Below are 27,046 nucleotides of genomic sequence, written 5' to 3'. Positions count from 1 at the left end.
GCTTAAACAGTCAGAGTGAACAATGGCAAATGAAGAGGGAAGAGGAGGGTTCAGAAGCTGAATCTTGTGTCATAATTATAAGTCATTTTTTTATTGCGTATGATTTGATCTGAAGGACGTCAACAGTAGGAGGTTTTGTCAAAAATAGACATTTTCGCGTATCAATTACTCGCGTTTTTTCACCATTCGCTGGTGGTCGCGGAATGCAACCCCACAAAAGTCGTGGATCTTCTGTTTTTTTTTTTTTTATAAGATGCACTTCATACATTTTACAGTATGTATATATTGATAAACGTATATGATATGGCTCACGAGGTAGATTGGTCATCTCCCAAACCGATGGTTGCTGGTTCGATCTCCAGTCCTCATGTCATGGTTCAACATATTTATACATTTCAACAATCATTCTCCATTTTTACATTCCAACATTTCAAATTCCCTCGTTTTGTGTGCTACATACTCCCACATTTCTGAACCGCTTCAAACCATTTCGAAATCAAAATGTTCAGCTCATTCAGAACATGTAGGCCAGGGGTCACCAACGTGGTGCCCGCGGGTAGCCCCCCACGACCACATGAGGTGCCCGCAAGCCTGCTTTTCATTCAGGTTTTCAGTTAATAATGAAAGAACAGTAGAAAGAAATGCATTCTGAAATACAAAATGTGAGTTGGGACACCAGTATTTTGTTAATGTTCTGGTAAAACAAGTATATTCGCTTTGTTTGGGTTTAAAATAAGCTCTGAAAATAAATGTTACAAAAATGAGTAGCTCTTGGCCATTTTCATTTTGTAAAAGTAGCTCTCACAAGGAAAAACGTTGGTCACCCCTGATGTAGGCTATCTATCAGGACTCTTCTAAAAACCCTCACATTTTCCACAAGTCAATATTTTCTGTGACATTTTACCCATTGAAAATGATTGGATAATTTCAGTGTTGCCCCCATGGTGGAAATTAATTTTACATTTAACAGTACTGGTTAAATCCTCTGGCAAATAGATTTCAACACATTTCTAGGATATTTCAACATTCATTCTCCAGTTCAGTTCAGCTTCAGCATTTCAGCATTCACATGCAATTTCTACTGAATTTTCTGCATCTAGTTACGACCATGATACCTTCTCTTACAGTATCTCTTCTCTCGATCTTCTACCCCCTCATGTCCATCATTTATTTAGTACATAGGATTAAAGAGCAATTCAAATAACGAAATTGGTCGCAAAATAGTGTGCCAACCAGCGAGATGCTAACTTCCAATGATATCAGATGATGTTTTCTCACACACATACTGTGTTTGTCATCTGTCTTCTCAGGTGGTAAGCCAGTCTTCACGTATCGCAGTGCACTACTTCAAGGGCTGGTTCCTCATCGACATGGTGGCTGCTATTCCCTTTGACCTTCTCATCTACCGCTCAGGAGAGGAGGTGGTTAGGGGAGGTGGAGAGGGGGAGGTAGGGAAAGAAAAGGATACAGATGGAGAAGACTTAGTAGCGGAACTAAGAAAAATTTGTGATGAGTAAAAGTTCTGCATCACACCTGGCTCATCAGGTCCATTTTGCAGCTACAAACAAGGATCAGGAAAAGCACCTTTTCTCACAAGAAAACCTTTTCTCACCTGAACAGAATCTTAAGAATTACAAGTGCAGTGGAACCTCGGTTTTTGTCATTAATCAGTTCTAAAAGGTACAACAAAAACCAAAACGTACAAAAAAGAAATCCACTTTTCTCATAAGAAATAATGAAATCCTATTAATCAGTTCCAAACATTCAAAAATTTTAACACAAACACTTTGTACAGAGAGAAATTATAGTTTTTCATGCAGAAAAGAAAGTGATACATATAAATTACTCTTGTTGGTGATGGTGAGGAGTGGGGAGGAGACTCCTGGCCAGTATGTCTATAGTAGGGATGCTCTAATCGGGTTTTATGCTGCCAATACTCATACCAATCATTCATGACGAGGAACATAGTTCCGCTTAGTTGCTGGGTCATTTAAGTAAACAGTTTGGCTTCTCTAAACCATAAGCGTTCAAAAGAGTAATACATTTGCATTATAAAAATGCCTCCTCAAAAAAATTGGCTTTGTCTCCTGCCGTATCCCTGTGCAATGTCGCTTATCCATTCTTGTGTATGTGATGAAGACGCACGCATCTTCTTTTGCGACGATGCAAGCGTCTTCATCACATAAATAAGAATGGACAGGCAACAGTACGCAGGGAAACGGCAGGATCACTGGTGAAACTTACAAGATCAGGAGAATTTTGATACGAGAGCACACAGCACACAAACCCGGATTCATCCACCACCGCAGACGGCCGGCCATCCAGTCCAACGAATCCAACCACTTTTCGGGCTATCCGCTTTAGACCTCCGACTGCCACGTACATACGGGCGCTACATTAGCCGCCGTCTGACCGAAGATCACATCGCAAACTTGGAAAACTCACCACATCCTGCCCCCCAAATGCTGCACCAAACTAAAGGTTATGAAAACGCCACCCCGGCGAGACATTTTTCGTGCCATTTTTTGTCACTCTCACAACGACAGGAAGTTCCACACAGCATGTTTTTTATGGCTTTGTGAAGGGAAAGTGGGCAGTAGACTGTCGCTATCGGCCAGATGCTGCAATGTGGGCTGAGCTGATCGGCGGACGTGATCGGCATTATAAAGCAAGTATCGGCACATGCTGATACTGGCTTTTTCACGGAAATCGGCCAATACCAATCAGTGGCCGATCGATCGGAGCACCCCTAGTCTATAGTGTTCCAGCTCTAAAAGAACCTCTATCCATTCATCCCAATGAGTCCAATGAAAATCTGGCCGTACGAAAACCGAGGTACCACTGTATTCAGATTTTGCGCTTGTGGATTGTATCCAGATTGTAAGTGAAACATCAAAATGCAAAAAAAAAAAAAAAACAGGAGCAGGAAAAACAAATAGAAAATCAGAGAGTCAAAATGCATTCAAACTCATCAGGGGCCTTACTTATAAAACTGTGCGTGGAAATCTGACTAAAAGTCTGTGTGTGCCAGTAACCCAAAATGAGCGTACGGACAAAAATATTCAGACCTAAAAGAAGTGGCTTACGCAACTCCACCCTACCTCACGACCTCTCCATGCCTTCAATATGTCATAATGCGAATTGCTGTCAGTGCAAAGTGGCTCATAAATGTGGCGTGCATATTTAATGACCCTTGGTTGAATTTCATTGCTTCTTTTGAATCATGGCTGCTGAGAAGCCAAAGACGAAGAAGCCGAACTTCACCGAAACTAAAGTGGAAATCTTAGTTGGAGAGCTGAAGGCCGGTGAAAACATAGTATTTGGAGGACACAGCAGTGGCATAACAAGAAGATGAGCGAGTCTCCTGTCAACAGTGTCAGTGGAATGGGGTGCGCTGTAGTAGAACTACAAAAAAAAGTGGTTGGATATCAAGGCACACATTTACATATTTATTTACATACTTATTTTTGTGAGCATTTTTCTAGATTTTTAAGAATCAATACCATATTTTAGATGAACATAAGTTTTGCAAAATCTGTTGCATTCAAAGGTGGACGCAGTGACTCAAAACGGGGATGGAGTTATGTAAAAAAATGTATTGCTGTAATTCCAGATGGATCGTTTAAAAATATTTAACTTAATGATGACATTAACGGCATAAAAATATTAGGTATATTAGAATTATTTTACGAGGAACTCATGTACTGTATGTTATTTCAAAGCACAACAAAAGAAAAGCCCATCATTTTTGGAAAAGGAAAGAGCGGCCCTGACACTGTCCACACAAATAAAGACTGTGGTAAATAAATGTTGCAATTGATGACATACTTGACATATGCCACAAAAGACTTGAATTGTCTAAAAAAAAATATCAAGAAACGCAGCACTAAGGACATATTAGCTCTGTGTCTTGTAAACTTAATCCCTAGAATTATTTAAGTGAGGACCTGATGTTTGTTATAATTAATATTAACTGAACACATAATATTATCATGAATATAAAATCAAATTATGAAGTATTCAAGCGCTGCTTTGTGTTTTTCATGTATCTTTTAATCAGGATCCTATACGCCCATGTGTAATGGTGTTTATGATAAATGCCAAATGATATCCATCAGCATCATGTCAAATAACACTTTCCACAAATATTTTAAGTCAATAACAGCGTGATGTTTTCATGCAATGACGGACAAAACTTTATTGACTTTCATTGCATGTTTATTTGTAACAAATGATTTCACCTCACCACCTAAAATATCCATTGCCTTTTTGCCATGTCTCCAAAAGTACGTATGGCAACTACAAAGGTGGCGTAACGGTGCACACATTCTCACGTGAAGTTGTGTTTTTATAGGTACCTTACTTGGTGTGGAAAACGGCGTACGCATCTTTTCAGCCCTGTTTTGTGTGTACGCAAGCTTGATAAGTAAGGCCCCAGGTGATTAAAAGTTACCCCTTACAAGGTTGGAAAAATGGGAATGGGCTCAGACTCAAGCCAGATGTGATCAGTACCAGGTTATATGGGAAAGGACAAGTCAGCAGCCCTTTGAATAGGATAGCACTCAGCTGGAACCCACAGGGGGAACAGAAAGGGGGTCGTCCAAGAGATAGGACAGGACCAAGAGGCTGATGTTCAGAGGTTGGGATATACCTGGAGAAAAGTGGAACGACAGAACTGGCCTGGTAGGAGGAATCTTGTTGGTGGCCTATGTCCCGAGAGGGACGGCAGTATTTAAGTCCATGAAGACCCAAGTTAAGGCCATTACTGATGCTGACTGCAGCCCAACAGACCAAAATATGGTGTCTGATAGAAAATGGCGTAAAGATGGAATGTCAGGTTATGCAATGGCCTCAGTTGGTGGCTGGCTATATGGAGATGTGGCCCCAGTCTGTGTGGCGATGGCTGCAACATCTGAGAAACATAATCTTTCCAGTGTGTCCCGGGTCTTCCCCGTGGCCTCCTACTGGTTGGACGTGCCCACCTCCTCAGGGAGGCGTCCAGGAGGCATCCTTACCAGATGCCTGAGCCACTTCATGTGACTCTACTATGAGTTTCTTCGTTTGCTTTGTTGAGAAGCCTGGCAGCAACAAAAATCAACCGGTAACTTAAGTAATGTATAATAACTTAAAAAGTGCAGTCTCTCTTTGCCTCTTTCTCCTGTTTGTTGTTTTTGCATTTTGATGCTCTGTTTGCAAACTGATTAAAATCCACCAGCGTATATGAGTATACATGTATGCTGTATATGGATGTTTTTTATATACTGACAGGCTTACTTACCTGTTCCTGACAGACGACCACCCTAATTGGCTTATTGAAGACAGCTCGGTTACTGCGATTGGTCCGTGTAGCTCGGAAGTTGGATCGTTACTCAGAGTATGGTGCGGCAGTGCTCTTCCTCCTTATGTGTACCTTCGCACTCATCGCTCACTGGCTTGCCTGCATCTGGTATCTTACATTTTCCGTATGGTTTTTACAACCTTCAGAATTCAAATGAAAAAGCCATTTTCAGAAAACTGGGTGGCCATTACTCATGTCTTGTTTTTTTTTAGCAAGAGGGAAATGTTTATGTCTATAATAGTGTAATTTAATCCTAGGTACGCCATAGGAAACGTAGAGCGGTTAACCTCAGCTGGGATTGGTTGGTTGGACACTCTGGCAGACCAGCTAGGAAGGCCATACAATGGCTCCATCATGGGATCAGGTCCCTCCATACGAGATAAATATGTCACAGCTCTTTATTTTACATTCAGTAGCCTGACCAGCGTGGGCTTTGGGAACGTGTCCCCAAACACCAACTCTGAGAAGATCTTCTCTATCTGCGTTATGCTTATTGGTGGTAAGTTCCACAAAGAACACAGTATATCTCCAGCATGTACAAGTCATTTGGATTCCTGCCCCAAAAATGTGTTTGTGATTTGTCTTTGGATGAAGTCAATGATGCAGTGCCTCTCACTCTTAATTTCCCCTCAACAGCTCTGATGTATGCTAGTATATTTGGCAATGTGTCAGCTATTATTCAGCGGCTGTACTCTGGTACTGCACGCTACCACACTCAGATGATGAGAGTTCGAGAGTTTATCCGCTTCCATCAGATTCCCAACCCTTTGAGACAGCGGCTAGAGGAATACTTCCAGCATGCATGGTCCTACACAAATGGCATAGACATGAATGCAGTGAGTATATTCCACTGGAAGGCTAACGTACAGTAATCCCTCATTTTTTGTGGTTATTTGGTTCCAGACCAGACTGGGATAAGTGAATTTCCACGAAGTAGGACTCCTTATTTATAAATTGAATATTTTTGTAGTTAGAGTATATAAAACCTGTTTATGTCCTTCTGTTTGTCTAGCGTCTACTCTGTAAACAAAACAGTGTTGAGGATGACAGCCGAACAAAGCCTTGCACTAGGGAATAGAGATATTACACAAGCGTGGAGGTGATGATATGCAGGTGGTACTGATTGATAAACTAAAGGGCGTGTGTGGTGGCTTGGCACAAAGGAGCGACTCCCAAGCGCAAACAATTGGAATTACAGAAGGTGCTCCAACTAGAAATGGTGAGTTTAGATAAATCAATCAATGGAGCGTGTTTCTTAAGCTACGTGAGACCCAACACCGGAGCAGAACACAAAGGCAAAAAAAACTAATCATCTCATGATGGTTGCCAGATAAACGTAGCAAAATGTCAACTGTCTGGTGAGTAATTTGAGCCAGAGAACACCCGCCACAGAACACCCGTCGGGTGATAAAACCTCCTCCAGATCTCCGTAACATTTACGGTAGAAATAGCTAATTGATTAACAAGGCTAGAATCAATGAATGAGAAGTCCGTCCCAGAATCAACAAGCGCTTGAATATTAATTTTCTCCCCTGCACGACCCAGAGAATCTAATGTGCTTCCAGCTGATCCCCCTGGGGAGGGGGGTCCTCTGGACCACAAGTGCTGTTTCACTGGGAGCAGCTTCGTGGGTCGGACAGGGCACCAAGCGATCAGATGGTCCGCTCGTTTGCAGTACAAGCAAAGGCGGAGGTGCCTTCCTCAGCTCCTCTCAGCAGATGTCAAGCAGATCCCTTCCAGCCTGCATGGCTTCATCTTCAGATGTAGGATCTAGGGCCGGTGCTCCAGCAGCTCTGCCGAGTGCCCGGCCGCATGCCGCTCTAGCACAGTCAGTGGAGTAGGTGTGGGGCTGGTGGCTGAACACGAGCTGGCATTGATGGATACACAAATGCTCCAGAGTATCTGGCCAGATAGGATAGGTTGGGCTCCGTGGTTGTGCATCATTGGAGTGGCTGGCTGCACATATTGTGTGGTTTGGTGTGGTGTCGCCCCACCTGATCGAAATTTGTGGTGAGCATCTGTGCCACTGTGAATAGGTCCATCAACATCTCTTCATGGCTGGTAATCGGTCTGCCATGAGCGGATATCGCTCTGTTAACTGGGTTTGCCTCCACGGGATACATAGTATGGCTTTTGTTCTGGCAGATTTTGGTTGCGAGGAACCGAGGACACAGAGACGACTAGAGGTTTTAGATGCTCTAACTATGATGCACACAGAGCAATGAACAACTTTACGCTCTGTCTCCTTTCTGCTCCATTCTGCTCGCCCCTGAGGCGTTCAGGCACACTTGTAATTGGGAGCATTGGGAGCATTTATAGTGATAGATGTACGGTGGTGGGCGCATAAGTTTCCATACATAGAAAAATGTATCATTCATGTTGGACAACCATTTTTATTTATATAATGTGCACTATATGATTAGCATTGTTTGGAAAACATACCTTTTTTCCACTGTTTACGAATTTGCATTAGCACAGTTGAAGTTATGCTTGGAATGGCGTTGGCAATACGTTCCTTGAGATTACTTATGTCTCATATCTTCCCCTGATGTACCATGGCCTTCAAGTGCCCCCAAAAAAGATATTATTAAAAGATGTACATTATACATTTTCCTATGTATGGAAACTTATGCCCCCACCCCTGTACTGTATATCTACAGTATAACTATAAATGCTTTAAACTTACCTTAATTTGTCACAAACATGCTCCAAAATCATGACGTATGGAGCTGGTGGATGGAAACTGCTTTAAACTCATGCGAGACTCAACACTTTCTCCCTCAAAGCATTGTTAGTTAACACCAGCGTGACACACTTCACCTTCCGCACAAGCGTGATGTAAAAAAAAAAAAAACTGTGTTAATTTGAAAAAATAGCTCATTAGAAATCCTGAAGATAACGTGTATCATGGACACGACTCCATATGTCTGATTTTTAATCAGTGTCACATTCATTATTGTCTGAATTTTCACGAAAAACTGGAAAAATAACACGCAAATACTCTTAAGTTCACATTGTGTGTCAATGCAGACGTCAGCTCATTTGCATATAGTCTTCCGTGATTCAATTTCAGTTACATTTAGTGCACAAACGTAAGTTCCACCGTTTTGTATTATTTCTTTCATCGTCTTTGTGGCACACTTTTGCATGTCACAAAATGGCGATGGCTGAAAATGGCTGAGTTTGACATCAGATGTGAATTTATAATATAATGAAAGGGAAAACACTGAACGTTATCATTATTGCTTCACTAACTGATGTTGCTAATCTCATCTAAAACTTGGAAAAATAAGTTTTGAAGTATCAAGATTGTTGTAATATTCCTACATAGCAGTGCAACCACAGTGTAATGAAGGTGTTTTTGTGGCCTCCAGGTTTTAAAAGGGTTCCCAGAGTGTCTCCAGGCAGATATATGTCTCCACCTCAACAGATCCCTACTGCAGAACTGTAAAGCATTCAAAGGTATGGATCATTATGTATTCATGCATGCAATAGTAATTCATAGTAATAATTACATTGTAGTTGTTTTGAAAATAAACTCAAGTGATCTTATTTACTTTTGAGAAGTATGCTTGTCATTGTTTAATATCTGTTTATGGGCTTCAGGATCAACTAAGGGCTGCTTGAGGGCCCTAGCTATGAGATTTAAGACCACTCACGCTCCACCTGGTGATACTTTAGTACACGCTGGAGACTTGATATCAGCCTTATATTTCATCTCAAGAGGATCGATCGAGATTGTGAGAGGAGATGTGGTGGTTGCTATTCTTGGTGAGTGCTTCGTTAACTCTCTCACATTATGTACTTCACTAGCACCATCTGGTGGCCGATTAGTATTGGTCATAAAGGCATGAAGTAGTAGCAACCGGAGGCAATTCTAAGGTCTCATTAAAAAAAAAATCCACAAGGGGGGCCCCCTCTAACCAGAGTTCAGCACAAGACATGTAACATTACACGTATTTGCTATCTAATTATTTTGGTATAGATATCTCGTTTCATTTTAGAGGCCTACTGGTTTCCCACATGGTACACAATAAAAGTGAGGTACAAGAAATGTTTTTGGCGTCACACGTCTACCCGGTAAACAAATATAGTACAGCACAGTCTTTGGCTAGCGGGAGTCATGGCTGCAACCAACACAACTCGGCAGCTCTTCTTCTCTCTTAGACTGACTCCAACCAGCAGGCAAACGCCACTGCCCCTAAAAGCCCAACACCTGAATCACATCTCATACCCATACACAATACTCCTGTCATGACTATATCATATGAAAACACAAGAATCAAAATAAAATATGCCCAAATGTAGGAAACTGATGTCAACAAACTGCCATAGGTTGAAAAATCCTTGATTACCACCCATTCTCTTTATGTCTCTGGTGAAAGTGTCAATTTCAGTCAGCCAGTCCAAGGAGTGTTGAGATAAGCGCTTTCTCCTGTAAATATACTGTAAATATGTATAGTTAATTAAATTAATTGTGATGGATTTCTCTGACTGATTTTCTGCTACACGTTACATGTCAATGACATCTAAAGTGGTATACACTCCTCATTGAATTTTTAAAACCAGTTGAAAAATTGCAAGAATATATATTGTATATATGTATAATGTATTGTATATATTGTATATAATTATGAACTGTTGGATCTTAAGGAGATTCTAAATAGATCAAAAAGAAGTAATGGGATTGAGACCAAAAACATTTTGAGTAAGCAGTTTATTGCAAACAAGCATTAAAGTAAAATAGGCTGTTCATCAGCTGATCAAAAGTTTGAGACCACAGCTCAAAAAAATGTGAAACGTCCCTAAAATAGAAATAAAATGTTCAAAAAAGGACTCACTAATGTGTAGCTGCGCCATTCTTGTTTATCACCTCAAAAATTGGTTTGGGCATGCTTGATGTCAGTGTTTCCAGGAGGCTCTAGATGGTGAAGACTGCTTCACTGTCTGGAACTGACCATTTTGTGAACTTCTCTTGCCATCCATCCCCAAATGTTCTTAGTTGGATTTAGATCAGGGGAACACGCAAGATGGTCCAAAAGAGTGAGCTTAGAAGAAGTCCTTTGTCAGTTGTTTTTTGTGTCACTCCCATTTCTTCTTTTTGCATTTTGAAACATCATTCATTCAATAAATGAGGTTTGACTGTAAATGCAAGAGGAATCTGGATTCCAATTGTATAGTCTGCATGTGTTACTCCGATAAAGTATAATAACGTGTTTAAAAAGGCTGGTTTCAACCAAATTCATGCAATAATTTGTTTTGTTTTAGTGAATGACAACGTAGTGTCAGTCATCCCTTTGGAAAGCACAGTCTATGTTATCAACTATTTATAATTTATTCTTGGTAATTCTTTTACTAGAAGAGGTTCATTTTGTTTCCATTATCAATAACCAGTATTTTGGGGCTTAATTAACCAGTAGAATGAATGGGAGCTGACTTTTACATTTCTGCCTTTTCCAGGAAAGAATGATATATTTGGGGAGCCAATCAACCTTTTCGCTCTGCCAGGAAAGTCAAGTGCGGATGTCAGAGCTCTGACATACTGCGATCTACACAAGATACACACGGATGATATGCTGGAGGTGCGGCCTTATTGCACTTATTTCTGAGAGCTGATGCAATGAATTCTCTGTAACTTTGATTCTGTGGAAATGAGTACTGGTGGTATGCCGGCAACAAGTAGTAGTAATAAAAATGTAATGATATTGTAGAAAGTTATATTTGCTGAAATGTTCATGTTTCACCTCCTAAACCCTGGGAGACATAGCCAAAGTAAATAACGGTTTTCTCTGCATCAACAAGGTCTAAATGGATGGTCTTGGTATGAAAGTAAAGAGGAGACGGATGGTTACTGTGTAGATGTAAAGATGCAAAGTAGAAGAATTTGAGTCCAGTCGTTCCTTGCCACTTCTCGCTTTCAATGTCGTGGCTTCACTCTATCACGGTTTTTTAAAATATATTAATTAACTCATTCAATACCAAAGACTTAGTTATACATTTTTATAACCCCAAACACCCGATCCCAACAACGTATTTATGTGTCTTTCAAGTTTGTTTGTTTTTTTTGCGCAAGAGGCAAAAATAAGTAATGATGCAACTCTCCACTAATGAATTTCATTTCAAAGCAATTTTAGGCTTTAAAAACGGCCACAAGATGGCAGCATTTGATAAGAGATTGGCAGGGCGCATTTGGATGAAAAAATCACACATTACAGGAAGGAGGAAGTGAGAGAGCGTGGAGGAGGGTAGCATGCAGAAGGTTACGCATTATAGGGAAATTTTAACGCATGCACGCACACGTGCGCACACATAGGTCAGTTCCAAATGTGACAATTGTAAATAGTTTATGGTGTTATATTTGTAAATAAATTATTTTGATGTTAAACTAAAGCAAATAAAGTGTCAAAGTGAAAGTTATGCTTGAAATGTATCTTCACAAAAAACTGTTTTTCCCCCCCTTTTCTAGTCTGGAACTGATATTTTCCTAGAACCTAACCATGTTCTACTGCTGATTACTAAATACATTACTAAATGTTTATATAGCCATAGAACACAATATTTTGTGTGCCTTGAAAGATCAAAATCATCTAAAATGGCCGGTATTGAAGGGGTTGTCTTTTGAAAAATGGCTGGGATTGAGTTATTTAATAAAGCCTCGCTTTTATTGCAAGTCAGGCACAATAATCCCTAACACGGGCTACTGTTGCAACCAAGCCACGCCAAGATGAAACTCACTCAGCGGGAACACATTTAATGCAACACACAGGACCACAAGTCTTATTTATGTCTTAAGTGTGTTTTTTTGTGTTCTCTTATTATGTTTACTATTTAAAGGTGCCTATAGGGGTCTTATATTCCATTTATGAATAAGGAATCCTACTTCACGGAAATTAACTAATCATGGTCGGGTCTGGAACCAATTAACCACCACAAACGAGGATTTCTGGACTTTGGTCTTTATAGTATACTGGCCACTGAGATACTGCAAAAAAACTAATGTCATGTATTTGTGTTTGCAGGTTTTGGACATGTATCCAGAATTTTGTGAATATTTCCGGTCCAACTTGGAGATCACCTTCAACCTCAGAGACGTATGTTTTTCCTGTCAAGACATACGCTATCTCTATTTCTAATCTAGACCAGGGGAGGGTCAACGGTATGACATGCGAGGCCACTGTGGGTTCTGGGATGGTTTCAGTACTACTTCTCTTCTACTACTTCTGGAATGACAAAAAAACACGATTAATTGATACGACCATAAAAATATCTACTTTTGACACACGGCTTGCTCCTCCCCCTCCAAATCCTCTTACTAGCTTGACTTTGAAGTTCTCCTTCGATTTACGATACGTATTTGCAATAAAAGTGATTATTGTAATTTTTATAGAGATTCAGCTCCAGAAGCCTCCAATTCTCTTTTCAGTTGCCATTGTTCACTCTACTACTTACTGGGATTCAGATGATTTGCAATAACAAAAAAGGGGACAACCGTGGCGAAACAGAAAAACTGAAAGAAGCACCCAAATGTGGGATAAACTATGACTTTCTGCAGGACTGTGTCATGTAAAGGTTGCTTCTCCGTCCCGCATCGTCACACAGGCACAGGGAGCCGCTGATGCTATCTCTTGGTTTACCGCAATGGACATCACTGGAAAGCACCTGTTGGATTATTTTGAAATACACAAATAGTTCAAGACTTATGGTAATTTAAAAATCCAAGCTTGTTGCTGTGTGGAGCATCATCACTTGCGCGCCGATTTCATTATCGGCAAAAAAAACCAATGCCAGTATGCTGCGATATGTAATTTTCAATGGCTGATATTATCGTACATCACTATTAATTAGAACATAAACAAAATCAACCTATCCTAACAATGTTACAGTACTGTTTTGACAGTCTCAACAACAAAATCCATATATTGTTCTTGACAGTAGTCTTTCTGTGCAGGTGAATAGTGAACCTGCTGCCCTGTTGAGTAGAGAAGACTCTAGAGAAGGCTGCAGCAAACCACGGTGGAAAACGAGACTCTACTCGACTCATGCAGGTGGTTTTTCACTGCAAATGTGCAGTAATTTTGTGATATTTGGATGTGAGTTGAATTTTAATTGGAATCCAACTCTGAGCTCTCTGCGTTCAGTTTGTACATTTTCTTGTGTTTCGTGGGATTTCTCCGGCTACTCGGGCTTCCACACACATCCAAAAACATGCATGAGACTGTAAATTGCCCATAGGTATGACTGTGAGTGTGAATGGTTGCTTGTACATATGTGCACTGGGGTTGGCTGGCAAACCCAGTGCATATTGTACCCTGTGCCAGCTCATCTGTGACCCTGACAAGCATTAGAAAAAACGAATATAAACTTTTAATGACTATGTTTGTGGCAAATTGACATTGACTCGCTTGTGACCCCTCGACAGGTGACACTAGGACACAGAGAGCCGTGTACAGATGCACTGGAAGACGCGGTAATGGGGAGCACCAAGAGGAACACAGCAAAGACGATCAGAAACATACACTGTAAGGTTTGAGCTGAGGCCCAATTTCATCAAACCTGTCTTTATAGGAAATTAGACTCCCTGACTTGGGTGTGAATGTGCCGTTGAACTACAGTCCTTTTCATCGTGCTATACACCAAAATTACACACTTTGCCGCATCAGTGGCTTCGTCAGCAATGTCACTTTGGAATCGGAAAGGCAGAGTTCGAGTCCTGCTGCAGATTGCAAGAAATGCTAGTCTGCATCTCTTGACTCCTGTCAAGGTGGCCTAGACCAAGGCACATAATCCTTATAAACCACGGGTGTCCAAACTTTTTCAGCCAGCGAGGGCCACATACTGAAAAATGAAAGGCCACTTTACCGTAATTTCTGGTGTATAAACCACTCTTTTTTTCTCATGCTTTCAACCCTGCGGCTTATACAGTGATGTGGCTAATTTATGACTAAGAGAACTACAGTTCTCATGATGCTTAGAGTGCAGCTTCAGGAAGTAGTGAATTGGACAAGTGAAGTGGACGCTAACATCACGAGGTCTTCTGCATCGTATTTGGATCTGACAAATCTTATGTAAGTTTAAGTGTAGAATTCCGACAGCTTCTGCTTGGACCACGACAGATGTTAAACTCTGATGAAAAAAAGTGTGTCACGTCTCATCATCGGCGCTAACAAGTGACATTGGGAACATCGAGTGGAGGTAGGATTGCAAGGTTTATAGTGTGTCAAAAAATCAAATGTGAATATTCTAAGGATAAGCATATTGATCTTAGATAAACGTTATTAAAAAAATATTTTTACACAAAAATGTGTTAGTTCATGACTGGTGTTCTCCTGCAGATATGGTCCTGTGTTTTCCAGTGAGGACGAAGTAGAAGATTCTGAACTGGCCAGCCCTGTTCAGATCTCCATGGGTGACACTACTACCACAAAGACAAGCATATATCCTGAAACTGACAGGGGAGACAAAGTCTGTAATTATCTAACAGGCAGGTTAAAAAAAATATTAAAATACAATGCAAGGTGTGCCACATCTTCATGGCTGTGAGTTTGTCTGTGTTTTGTGCTAGATGCTTTCTCAGGAGTATCTAACATCTTCACCTTTTGGGGATCAGAAGGTCGAAAAGAGCAACGATACGAAGAGGTCCCGTGCTTGCACATGCTAACCTCACCTCCTCCGCAGCCTCGCTCAAATCCGGCTTCTGAGCAGCCTTCTTCCTGCTTCAGTAATTCCAGCCCTCCTCCTCTTCCCCCTCGTCCCCCTGGTATCCCTCAGCGACAGAAAAGAGAGCTAGAGAGCAGGCTGGAGTCAATGCAGAAACAGATCACCAGGTTAGTCACTCACTTCAAGCAGAATAGTCCACAACAAAGTACAACTAAAACTGAACTAGGCAACAAAAGGCAACGGTGCATTCACAAAAAACTACAAAAAGTGGGATAAGGTAACGAGCAACGGTGGGCATTGGAATTACAATTTGCGATCGTGATGATTTTAAACTGTAGCAAACATTTAACAAGAGATTTCACCAGAACAGTCTTAGTATAAAACAGCATTTATATAATTACTTACACGCATGTATTTCTTAAACTCTTTGGGAACAAAGTTGTGACTGCTGGCTTCTCACACTAATCTGCACTTACTAACTATGGATGTCTGTTGGTCAAACCTCAATCTCAAATTAACAAATAAGTGATGTAACATACTTGAAAAAAACATGATTACAAGGAGAGGGCCACACGTGACATGACGCCTGGACAAGAGATCGACCAATATACCGATACCGACTTTTAGTAGTCAAGGAGGCCGATAACCGATATTTGGAGCCGGTATTCACTTGTGGTAAAAGTGAAAATATTGGCGACAAAATTTTTAATAATACAAACTCCAACTTTTAATTTACATGAACTTGAATTATTTTGCTTTTCCATGCAGTACAATTCATCAGAGTACAGTAATGAGCAGACATTTACTTGGTTGTCATGTGCCTTTAGGGTTCATGCAATTATGCAAGTTGTGCAAACATTGTGTGAAATACACTCAAGCATAAATTAAAAGATATTAAGCATTATTAGTCTAGCTAAATCATTTATTGCAAGTGAGAAGAACTGCTGCTTATGTTTCGAGAACATTATTGAGCTCACAGTAACGTTACCAGTAATTGTGAATTGTAAATTAATGGGATGTTTATTACAATTTTAAAAGAATCTGCTGCCTTAAAGGTCATCCCAAATTCTCAAACATACACTACCGGTCAAAAGTTTTAGAACACCACAATTTTTCCAGTTATGTATTGGAATTCAAGTTGTTCAAGTCCAGTGAATAGCTTGAAATGGTACAAAGGCAAGTGGTGAAGTGCCAGAAGTAAAAAAAAAAAAAGGTAAGGTTACCCAAAACTGAAAAATAATGTGAATTTCAGAATTATACAAGAAGGCCTGTTTCAGGTACCGCAAAATGGGTCAACAATTTAAAAGTGTTCTGCAGAAATGGAGGTTGATCAAGCCTTGGCAGTTGGTGCAACTAATTCCTACAGGTGTTCCAAATTCTGGAGTACTTACTACCTCTTCTGTTTGCATAAAAACAGTGTTCGGAACACACTGGGGTACTATAGCCTCATGAACATCATTTGAACAGCCTTGAACTGGAGAAAGTCATTTGTTGCTACAAAAATGGCAAGATAAAAGGGAATTAACAATGGAAGACAGACAGACCATCTTAACACTTAAAAATGTAGATTTTTCCTCCTGACAAATTGGAATGTTCTCTAACTTTTGACCAGTAGTGTACATAAAGTGAGGAAATACACATGTCAATCACAAGCTTGGACACATCCCTGTGTGTAGAATGTATCAAACAACAGTATTTTAACACCAAAACTTAATTTCTGTGTTTACAAATGAATTAAAATAGACTAAAAACCATGCACTTGTGCATAATAATTCAATGAGGTTCAAAGGTTTTTCATTCATACATTCTAAAAAGTTATTTTTTTACAGACCAGAGTTGGCTAGTTTTTCATACTTGACAGTTTTGTCTGCTCACTTGCAGTCTTCTTAAGAGTGGTCATGTAATGGTCCAGTGATTTGTTTTGTCAGCTGATTTATACAGATTTTGGCTCTGGCTTTCTGCCAGTGAAGGCAGGGCAACGGCGCCATCTGCTGTCTGACTTCCCGAAGGTAATTCAATATAAGGAAAAATGAACAAAAGGACAGAATGTGAGAAGGAAACAGCGAGGACTTGCACACGAGCAACTAAACACAAAGCAGAGCAGGAACAACACAAATCCGTCATGTCTGACCATTGCAAAAGAGAAAACCATATTATGGATTGGAATGGAGCAAACATTGGGACAGAGGACAACAAATACCACCGCTGGATCAAGGAGGCAATTGCAATACGTAAACCGGCCCACAGGACTATAAACCCGGACAAGGGGATCTTTTTATTCCCTCACACCTTGGATGTGGTCCTAAAGAATCCGGACAGCAGATGGCGGTGTCGCCCTGCCTACACTGTCAGGAACACAGCGCCAACATCTGTATAAATCAGCTGACAAGACACTACACATGAACATCACGTGACCACTCTGAAGCAGACTGCAAGTGAGCAGTCGAAACTGTCAGGTATGAAAAACAAGCCAACTCTGGTGTGTAAAAAGAACTGTTAAGAATAAAAGCTTTGCGTGTGTATTTAGTTAATCAGTGGCTGATACAGCAGCTACAATCTCCAAACTAGACATAATTTGTGGTGTAATCAAACAACGCTGCTGTCTAAAATAGCACATTTCTCAATCAACACAGGTAACATATCATTATAATTACACATTACTTACACACAGTAGTAAATTACAAAGTATTCCGTAATAAAAAAGTGTACAGTATGCTCTGTATCATTCCATTTGTGTGCCTAACTGTGTTACAAGCTCAACTGAATGATTTATTGAACACTGAGAAATTACTGACAGCCAGAGACCAATGTAGAATACTACATTCACAATTTGAATGAGTCTTCTTAATGGCTTATATTTCTATTTTATATTATGTATATAATATATATTATTTACTGTATATATTTTATATTTGTTGAGTTCATTTAATCATTTTTATGCTTGAAAATGCTTAATTTAGGCAAAAGATACGTACAATTTGCATAAATGTGCATAGTTTTTTACTCATAATAGGTTATATTCTGGAGGTGCAATGTGGTCTTCGTCCCGGTCGCAGAACACTCGACCAGCTGTACACCCTTGCAAGGGTACTGGAGGGTACATGGGGGGGTTTGCCCAACCGGTCTACATATGCTTTGTGGACTGGGAAAAGGCATTCAACCGTGCCCCTCGCGGTTTCCTATGGGCGATGCTCCAGGAGTACGAGATTGGTGGTGCTACTACGTGCCATTCGGTCCTTTTACAACCGAAGCAGGAGCCTGGTTCGCATTGCCAGCAGTAAGTCGAGCCTGTTTCCGGTGAACATTGGCCTCCGCCAAGGCTGCCCTTTTTCACTGATTGTGTTAATAACTTTCATGGACAGAATTGCTAGACACAGCCAAGGTGTCAAGAGAGTCCAGTTCGGGGGCCTTAGCATCACGTCTCTGCTATTTTCAGACGATGTGGTCCTGATGGCCTCATCGGGCTGTGACCTTCAGCGTTTAATGGGGCGGTTTGCATCTGAGTGTTAAGCTTCTGGGATGAGAGTCAGCACTTCCAAATCCGAGGCAATGGTTCTCAGTCAGAAAAGGGTGGATTGTTCCCTCCGGTTTGGGAATGAGGTCCTTCCCCAGGTGAAGGAGTTCAAGTATCTCTGAGTCTTGTACACGAGTGAGGAAGGTTGGAGTGTGAGGTTGATAGGCGGATCAGCGCAGCGTCTGCAGTAATGCAGTCGCTGTACCGGACGATCGTGGTGAAGAGAGAGCTGAGCCGGAAGGCAAAGCTCTCAATATACCGGTCGATCTATGTTCTCACCCTCACCTATGGTCATGAACTTTGGGTCGTGACCGAAAGAATGAGATCGTGGATACAAGCGCCGACAATGAAATGAGTTTCCTCCGTCAGGTGGCTGGACTCATCCTAAGAGAAATAGGGTGAGGGGCTCAGTATCCAGGAGGGGCTCATAGTAGAGCCCCTGCTCCTTCGAGAGGAGCCAGTTGAGGTGACTCGGGCATCTAGTCCAGACGCCTCCCAGACACCTCCCTGGTGAAGTGTTCTGGGCATGCCCAGCTGGGAGAAGGCACCAGGGCAGACCTAGGACACGCTGGAGGGATTATGTCCCACAGCTGGCCAGAGAACGCTTTGGTGTCCTCCCGGCGGAGCTGGAGGTGGTGGCCGGGGACCAGGAAGTCTGTAATATAGATACAGTATATAAGTTACCCCTATCTTACTATATACAGTAAGTATGATGTCATTCATCATTCTAATCTAGCGCTAACTAAGTTGAATATATGGATATGTGTTTTCTAGGCTGGAGTTACGTATGTCAGCCGACATCGGGGTCATCATGCAGCTGCTTCAGCGGCAGATGTCAACAGTCCCACCTTCTTACAGCACATCACCATCAACACCCATCCAGTCACCCACTACTGTGCCCCTCCCAGAGAACCTCACAAAGACATTAATCTCCCAACCACATCTGTCCAAAGGAAATCTACAGAAGCAACTTTCAATGTCTCACATGTTTTCATGTGATTCTTCTATCCCATTATTTCCTACCTCCACCCCACTTATCTCAAATGCTCAGGTTTGTCCATATCAGTCTTTGCTTTCTTCACCCAGCATACATCACAACGACTCCATTTCACATATTTCCGCCGACAATGAGTCATCCTCTATTGCCCTCACCCAGTCTGGTGGAGATCGATTGGCTTCACCCTCTAAGTCATTCTCCATGCTCTCACCCCTCACCCTCACAAGTACTCAGTCTCCAGAGATAGTCCAACCAGATCTTCATATCAGGACACCAATGGGACCATCGCAATTTCAGGTATGAACAGCTTAAACTCCTGGCCTAGAGAGGCCTGCTACAAAAAAACAAAATAAATACAATTGTTCTCTAAATGTAGAAGGTGTACATGGATGATCTTGGTATGGAAGTAAATTAATACGAAGTAAGAGTTCTTTCTCCCAACCAGTGTGCGAGTCATTCAGGTGATTTCATGTCACATGCTCAGACGGGTCTGTACATGTGTCTTCTTGAGCATGTGGACACTGCAGGCACTGCAGGATCTCAGTCTATTACAGCCAAGTGTCTTACTAATGCTTTTCTTGCTGCCTGTGCTCCCAACTCCTTTGACATCATCAACCAGCTCCTCCCTTACCCCACTAGGTGACATCTTGCATGGCGCTCCAGAGCGAGGGTGATTGACTGTTATCTTGGATTTCTTCCATTTATTAATGGTTGCACCAGTAGTGCTCTCTTTCTCGCTAAGCTTTGTCATGCTCTTCTCCTCCAGTCTTGTAAATTTCTCTAAATTTTGTTGATGGTCTTGTGGTCCATTCCAGTCTTGTGAAGGTCTAAAATGATGTTCATGGTCTTGTAGTCCATCCCGGTCTTGTACAGGCCCACAATCTTGTCGATGGTGTTGTGGTCCATTCCAGTCTTGTGCAGGTCTACAGTCTTGCTGATGCTCTTGTGGTACATTCCAGTCTTGTGCAGATCCACAATCTTGTTGACAGTCTTGTGGTCCATTCCAGTCTTGTGCAGGTCTCCAATTTCTTTGACGGACTTGTAGTCCATTCCAGTCAAGTGCAGGTTTATTGATTAATTTCTGAAATTAAGTCTCTCTGTTACAATAAACCGACCGAAAATATGCAGTGCTCATATCTTTGTAATGTGTAAACTTATGAAATACAGGGGATCATATAACTCATTCTCTATATACTTTACAATACACAATGAAGAAATATTAATGATTTTAATGCCGTAATTTACACAAAATATTGCCGTCACCTTGTGTATCTCTTTGGCAGGATGGGGCAACGGAAGGCGACCGATCATGCCAGAACCAAACCCTGCTTCTTTGTCCTCCCGCCATCAATCAATCAGTCTCTGATTCAGATGCAACATCAACCGATCCACAGCAATAACAACATCCACCATAATGACACTTCCCCGTGGAGAGCAGTATCATTACAAGCCAATCGCTAATCCAGCATAAAGGTTACACCTAAAACGCTGACAAAAGCGGAGTGTTTGGCTCTGATGGTTGTAATATGTGTGTAAAATGTAGTAACAACTGCTAAACACAAGTTACTATAGACTTGTGATAAAGCCCCAAGTACCAGACTGCCCAAGTACAAAAGATCAGCTCACAGAGCGACGGGGCAAACAAAAAAACGCTAGAAGCTCGAAGTTAGAGCTGGAGCTAACATAAAAAGTCACCATGGGAGGTGGAAACAGTAATATGTGTCCAAACAGGAGACTGATCCAGGAAACAGGTAAAAGTGCTTTTGGAGATGCAAAGAAATGAACCACCAACTAGCAGAAGCCCCGGTTGGACTAAATAATACTCTAATTACGAATAATAGACAGGTGCGCCCACAGGTCCTACTAACAAATGCAAAGGTACTGTATAAGGTGCTAGACAGGAAACAGAAAAACAAAAATAAAACGCACCAAAAAGGATATAATGGCAAAACAAAAACAAAAAAAAACAAGATGTCATGTGGACTATAACATACATTTTAAACATATTTACACTTCTAAAAACAAGAAATGTTGAAATCATTTTAAATTTTCAAAGCCATGTGTGTGTGCATTATCATATATGCGTCTGTTTCACTCAGTCATGAGCGCATCTCATGTACACGCTTAAAGGAATGTCCTTTTTTACGTGCGTAGGACTGCGCTACATGAATGTTGCCTGAATGGATGCACAGTTACTTGTTAGTGACTCTCCACATCAAGAAAGCTAAATCACCGCTTGTGGTCAATAGATGGTAGACTGTAGGCATGAGCGAGTACACCACTATCTGTATCTGTACGTGTTTACCCATCTAAATTATCTGCATCCGTATCTGTACTCGAGGTGGGCGGGTTATAAACCGTAAGTGGCCGTGGTTTAATGGGGTGGTGGTGATAATGGGTGGGACTTAAATCTGGACATTATTTTAAGTCTGAAACTGACATGGACTGATCACAGGCTGCAATATTTATTGTTTATTATTCAGCTATCTGTGTACTCTGTATGTGTGTAAATGATCTGTAAGACTTTATTATTTAATGATTTTTTAATGATCTGTGTGAAGTTGATGATTCATGCAAATATCCAGTGATGGCAAACACGGAAATAATCTGTCAGCCTTGTTCACTGTAGTTTTCTCAAAAGCACCGCATTCAGTACCATGAGCAAAGTTTCCCAACTGACTGTATATCATCTGCCAAATTAGAAGCAAGTAGACAAAAAGCACCAGCAGTGACCAACACAACACGAGCCGTTTACAGCTCTTGTCAAATGCACCACATACGTAACGAAACAAGTTTACAAAGTAACTTTAGATACAAGCTGAGCTAAGGAAAAGCTAAAAAAAAAAAAAAAACATCCGGAGTGGAGGCAGTGACCAACGCGACAGGAGCCGTTTTCAAATCTGTCTTGTCAAATGTACCACCTATGTAACGAAACAAGGTACAGCTCCTCTCTCTGGCTGGAGCGAGTCTGTCCAGGGAGGGGCGGTCGCTGTGTGTGACTTGCCAGTCACAGAGCATTAAGAGTGAATACATAAGTGTTTTCCTTCATTCTGATTTGGGATAATGACAAGGTGTATTCGTTTCATGCTCGTATGTTGCTGAATCGAGTATCCGGCACATCCCTATTAGACTGTAATAAAAAAATTTGTTTGCATGCAGAGATTGTGTATGTATATTGTGGCAAACACGAGAGGGCATGCCTTTCACCCATTTGGCTGTTGGGTTGGGGGTGTAGTTTGAGAACTAACAGCCGAATGGGTAAAAGGCATGCCACAATATAAGCAAATCAACAGTCCCATTCTGTGATGTTAGAATATGTATCTATATATGTATATATGTATATATGTACACTTAACAAAAATATAAGCACAACACTTTTGTTTTTGCACCCATTTTTCATGAGCTGAAGTCAAAGATGTAAAACTTTTTCTATGTACACAAAAGGCCTATCTCAAATATTGTTCACAAATTTGTTTTAAATCTCTGTTAGTGAGCTTTCGATCCATCCACCTCACAGGTGTGGGATATCAAGGTGCTGATGAAACAGCATGATTATTGCACAGGTGTTCCTTCTGTTCGCCACAATAAAAGACTACTCCAAAATGTGCAGTTTAACTCTATTGGAGGTGGTCCAGGGGGGTCCTGCCCATACCATAACTCCATTGCCACCATGGACCAATCCATCCACAACACAGGGGCATTTTACTGTATTGATGGCATTTTGGTTGCATAGCCATTGTTGTGTCTTTCACCTACAAGCATCACCTCATATTTCAGCATGATAATGCACGGCCCCATTTTGCAAGGATCTGTACACAATTCCTGGAAGCTGAAAAGATGCCAGTACTTGCATGGCCAGGGTACTCACCTGATCAGTGTATACAGTATTTGAGGCAAATGGTGATCACAGCAGATACTGACTGTTTTTCAGACATCCGTGGACCACCCCCAATACAGTTAAACTTCCATTTTGGAGTGACCTTTGGCCAACGTAAAGCACGCCTGTGAAATAATCTCAGTCTCAGCATCTTGATATACCATACCTGTGAGGTGAATAGATTATGAATGATGAATGCTCACTAACACATATTTCTTAATAATATTGGAGAGAGATAAGCCTTTGTGTACATAGAAAATGTTTGAGATATTTGAGTTCAACTTATGAAAACCGGGAGCAAAAACAAAAGTGTTGTGTTTATGTTTTTGTTGAGTGTATGTGTATGTGTGTATCTATGTACAGTATGTACTATATGTACAGTGTCCTACAGAAGTATTGGAACAGTGAGGTAAATTCTTTTATTTCTGCTGTAGACTTGAAATACTTGGGTTTGGCATTCAAAGATTAGGCAATCAATAAATAGCACTGAAAGTCTACACTCACTTTCGGATTGGGTAGGATAGGTTTTGCCTGTGTTGACTGCATTTTAGAGTTGAAAACAACATGAAAACCAGAGAACTGTCAATGGGTGAAAAACTAGTCTACACATGCAAAACCTATCCTACTCGATCTGAAACTGAGTGTAGACATTGAGTGCTATTTACTGATTGAATAAGTAATGTAATAGGACACACCTAGCAACAAAACACACCTGTCAGTCCCATGTTCCAGTACTGAAAAATGGGTTGGCGTAAACAAAAGGTTCTAGCTTCTAAACAGTGCATGTCATCCAGATGTGTATACCAGGAAATAAAAGCTGAAATGTTGCTGTGTAGTCTCATATTCATTTTATTTTTTATGTATGTGTGTATCTCTGTACAGTACGTATACTGTTCCATAATTTTACTCCACATACTGATACACTAAAAGTTCATTATGCAGGCATAAAGATTTCATTTAATTTTTTTCCTGAAATCGTGTTTCCATCTCTTGTTGGAAGAAATTGTTGAGGATGTACCTGATCAGTCTATTTCAATATTTTGGTGTTTCACCAATACTATACTTTGTCCTAATTGTCCTGTTTTTGCAATATGAATATGGTTTGATGCTCGCTTATGTAGTTAATTCCCCAATTTGTTTTCATGCAGTCTGTCAGCATTTACACAGTCTGTATTTGTATTAGAATATTTTTTCTGCAATTACCTAATGTTATTTTGGTTATTTTTCACTTCAGTGATGGGTCTGTTTTTATCAAAGCACCTTTTAAATCTCTTCATTTCCACTGGGATTGTTTTGCTCCTGTACGTTCTCCACAAAACAAACTGAGGTAGTTTCATCTGCAAATACTACAAACTTTAAGTCATTGGATACCTTCCAGATCTCATTTATAGAATAAACAGTGTTAGTCCTTTTCTTGACACCTGCGGTACGCTGCAGGTCATGTCCAATGAGGAGTGAGTTCTCTCAACACACTTTTGTAAAAGCCACCCAATTGAAACTCGCTCCCCTGATGCAATTCTAATTTACTAATTTACTACTTTCTAATTTACATCAGATTGGAATACACATTGCTGATGTACATTAATGGGTTGGAAATTCTTGTGTATTGTCTCAATGGACAACTTTTATCATGTAAATCCCTTCATAAGTTTCATAAGCTTTGTCAACATCATTTCAGTTCACACATATCCCCAATACAGTAATCCCTCGTTTACTGCAGTTAATTGGTTGCCAGACCGTGATAAATGAATGGCCACAAAGTAGGATTCCTGATTGGAATTGGAATATTCCTAATGGAATATTTTTGTAGTTAGAGCATAGAAAACCTGTTTACAACCTTCTAAATACGGTTTTTAACATTATTAGTGCCCTCTAGACATGAAATAGCACCCTCACCTCCTATTACCCAGTATAGTAGTGTGTGTTGTTGTAAATGTGTTACAACAGGAAGTAACGTGAGGGGTTCAGAGTTGAGTTTTAGCTTGAAGCGGATTTGACCACAACAGTCACCCGTGTTATTATTATGATTATGATTACTATCGGAGATTTTTTCATTCAAATCAATACCAATAACTTTCTACTTCTCAAGATAGATACCGATAATTTATATATTTTATTTAAAATATTGACTTAATTGTAATTTGTGCTGAAAATAAGACATAAAATAATATAATAATATAGACTAATTTTAGCATTAAGAGAGTTCCTTGTTCCTTTTCTTACTTCCTGTTCTGTATAGTACTTCCTTGGGTGGCTATTATGTCATCAATATAACATTACTGACACCTAGTGACCAGTGTAGAATACTATGTTTTTGCATCTTCTGAATGCCTTATATTTGTATTATTATAATATACTTGATTTAGTCATTTTATGCTTGAAAATGTTTAGTTTACGCAAAAAAAAAGATGTAAAACTTGCTTAAATATACTTTTTTTTTTTTTTTACTAATAATTGGCCGTATTCAACCAGGAAACTGATTTATTCATTCATAGATTTTTCAAAAACCGTGATAGAGTGAAGCCGCAAAATTCCAAGCACGAAGGGGCGAGGGATTACTGTATTAGTCCATTTTTAGAGCACGGATACTTTTCTTATTTCTCCAAGTCTTTTTGTTATCCGTCTGTCCCTTTCGTTACTTTGTATTGTAAATTGTAATAACTGGTCAATAATGTCATTAATTAACAGAATACTTACTGTGTTGTTTTCACAATCGTTGGTGAAGTTATCAAATAAAGTACTGCAATGATATGTTATTCATCTCTGTCTAGTGATTTAGGGATATTAACTCCTGCTTTTCCTTGGGGTGGCATGGCTCAGGTGGTAGAGCGGTTGCCAACTGTCCTGTGTTTGGTTCAATCCTCTGTCCTCCCGTGGCCATGTGCAAGTATCCTTGGCAAGATACTGAATCCGCAGTTGCTCCTGATGCTGCATCAGGCCCAAGCCCTGCCCTAGTTTTACCATCATCACCTGCAGTGGTGTGGCGCAAGTTGCAAAGCTGCACTGTGCAACCAGCCGTGTTTTACTGTAGTACTTTTATTTTGAAGGCATGACTTTTTGTTACACCAATGTATGTAACCCGCCCTGCGTCACACTGCTCCCTCCAGGGCTCGAACACAGGACCTTCGCAATGGGAGGCGAGAGCGCTGTCCACACGGCCAAAAGCCCGGACTGTCGACCGCGTGTTCAAGGCTCTCAAGGCAGAGGGAGTGAGGTTTACCAACGTACACTTGCACAGCCTCTCAGGCTGGTATCCGTTTATTTACCAACTGCGATTGGCTGGCGACCAGTTCAGGGTGTACCCCTCGCCCGAAGTCAGCTGGGATAGGCTCCAACATACCCGTGACTCTAGTGAGGATAAGCGGCATAGAAAACAGATGGATGAATGGATGTTTACCGAGCTTTGCATTTGGCACACCAAACAAATAATATTACGCATTCAGTCTAACTAGAGAAGCGCTTGTTCATGCAGCACTTACTCCGTTCCGCAAGAATTAAATAAAGCAGCATGTGGCAAGTCAGTGCGCGCCACACCTGTGGTGATTTGGGGGCGAACCTGACCTAGAAAGCCTGGTGGGTGGCCAGCGCACACTCTTTTCCATGACTTCCATGGCCACGAGTGGCCTTTTATTGTGGGCAGTCTAAGGCACACCCGTGCACTAA

General features: G+C 40.8%; 1 protein-coding gene across 1 annotated transcript in view; it reads left to right on the top strand.

Annotated features, from left to right (window-relative positions):
• LOC129176768 (potassium voltage-gated channel subfamily H member 2-like) overlaps window positions 1–26,112 on the top strand; it is a 61,434-nt gene extending 35,322 nt beyond the window's left edge. The window contains exons 10-23 of the mRNA XM_054767142.1: window positions 1,311–1,373; window positions 5,292–5,446; window positions 5,596–5,837; window positions 5,975–6,174; window positions 8,713–8,800; window positions 8,945–9,109; window positions 10,799–10,920; window positions 12,358–12,429; window positions 13,287–13,383; window positions 13,758–13,857; window positions 14,671–14,819; window positions 14,901–15,162; window positions 19,284–19,803; window positions 20,790–26,112. Of these exons, the coding sequence (XP_054623117.1) occupies window positions 1,311–1,373; window positions 5,292–5,446; window positions 5,596–5,837; window positions 5,975–6,174; window positions 8,713–8,800; window positions 8,945–9,109; window positions 10,799–10,920; window positions 12,358–12,429; window positions 13,287–13,383; window positions 13,758–13,857; window positions 14,671–14,819; window positions 14,901–15,162; window positions 19,284–19,803; window positions 20,790–20,906 (2,352 nt within the window). The 3' untranslated portion in view covers window positions 20,907–26,112. The remainder of the gene's footprint in view (window positions 1–1,310; window positions 1,374–5,291; window positions 5,447–5,595; window positions 5,838–5,974; window positions 6,175–8,712; window positions 8,801–8,944; window positions 9,110–10,798; window positions 10,921–12,357; window positions 12,430–13,286; window positions 13,384–13,757; window positions 13,858–14,670; window positions 14,820–14,900; window positions 15,163–19,283; window positions 19,804–20,789) is intronic.
• Window positions 26,113–27,046: the final 934 nt, after the last annotated feature.

The sequence above is a fragment of the Dunckerocampus dactyliophorus genome, chromosome 2 (assembly GCF_027744805.1).
Source record: "Dunckerocampus dactyliophorus isolate RoL2022-P2 chromosome 2, RoL_Ddac_1.1, whole genome shotgun sequence".
Classification (NCBI taxonomy): Eukaryota; Metazoa; Chordata; class Actinopteri; order Syngnathiformes; family Syngnathidae; genus Dunckerocampus; species Dunckerocampus dactyliophorus.
Note: the sequence above shows the minus strand (reverse complement) of the source record. Positions and strands in the feature narration are given on the sequence as shown.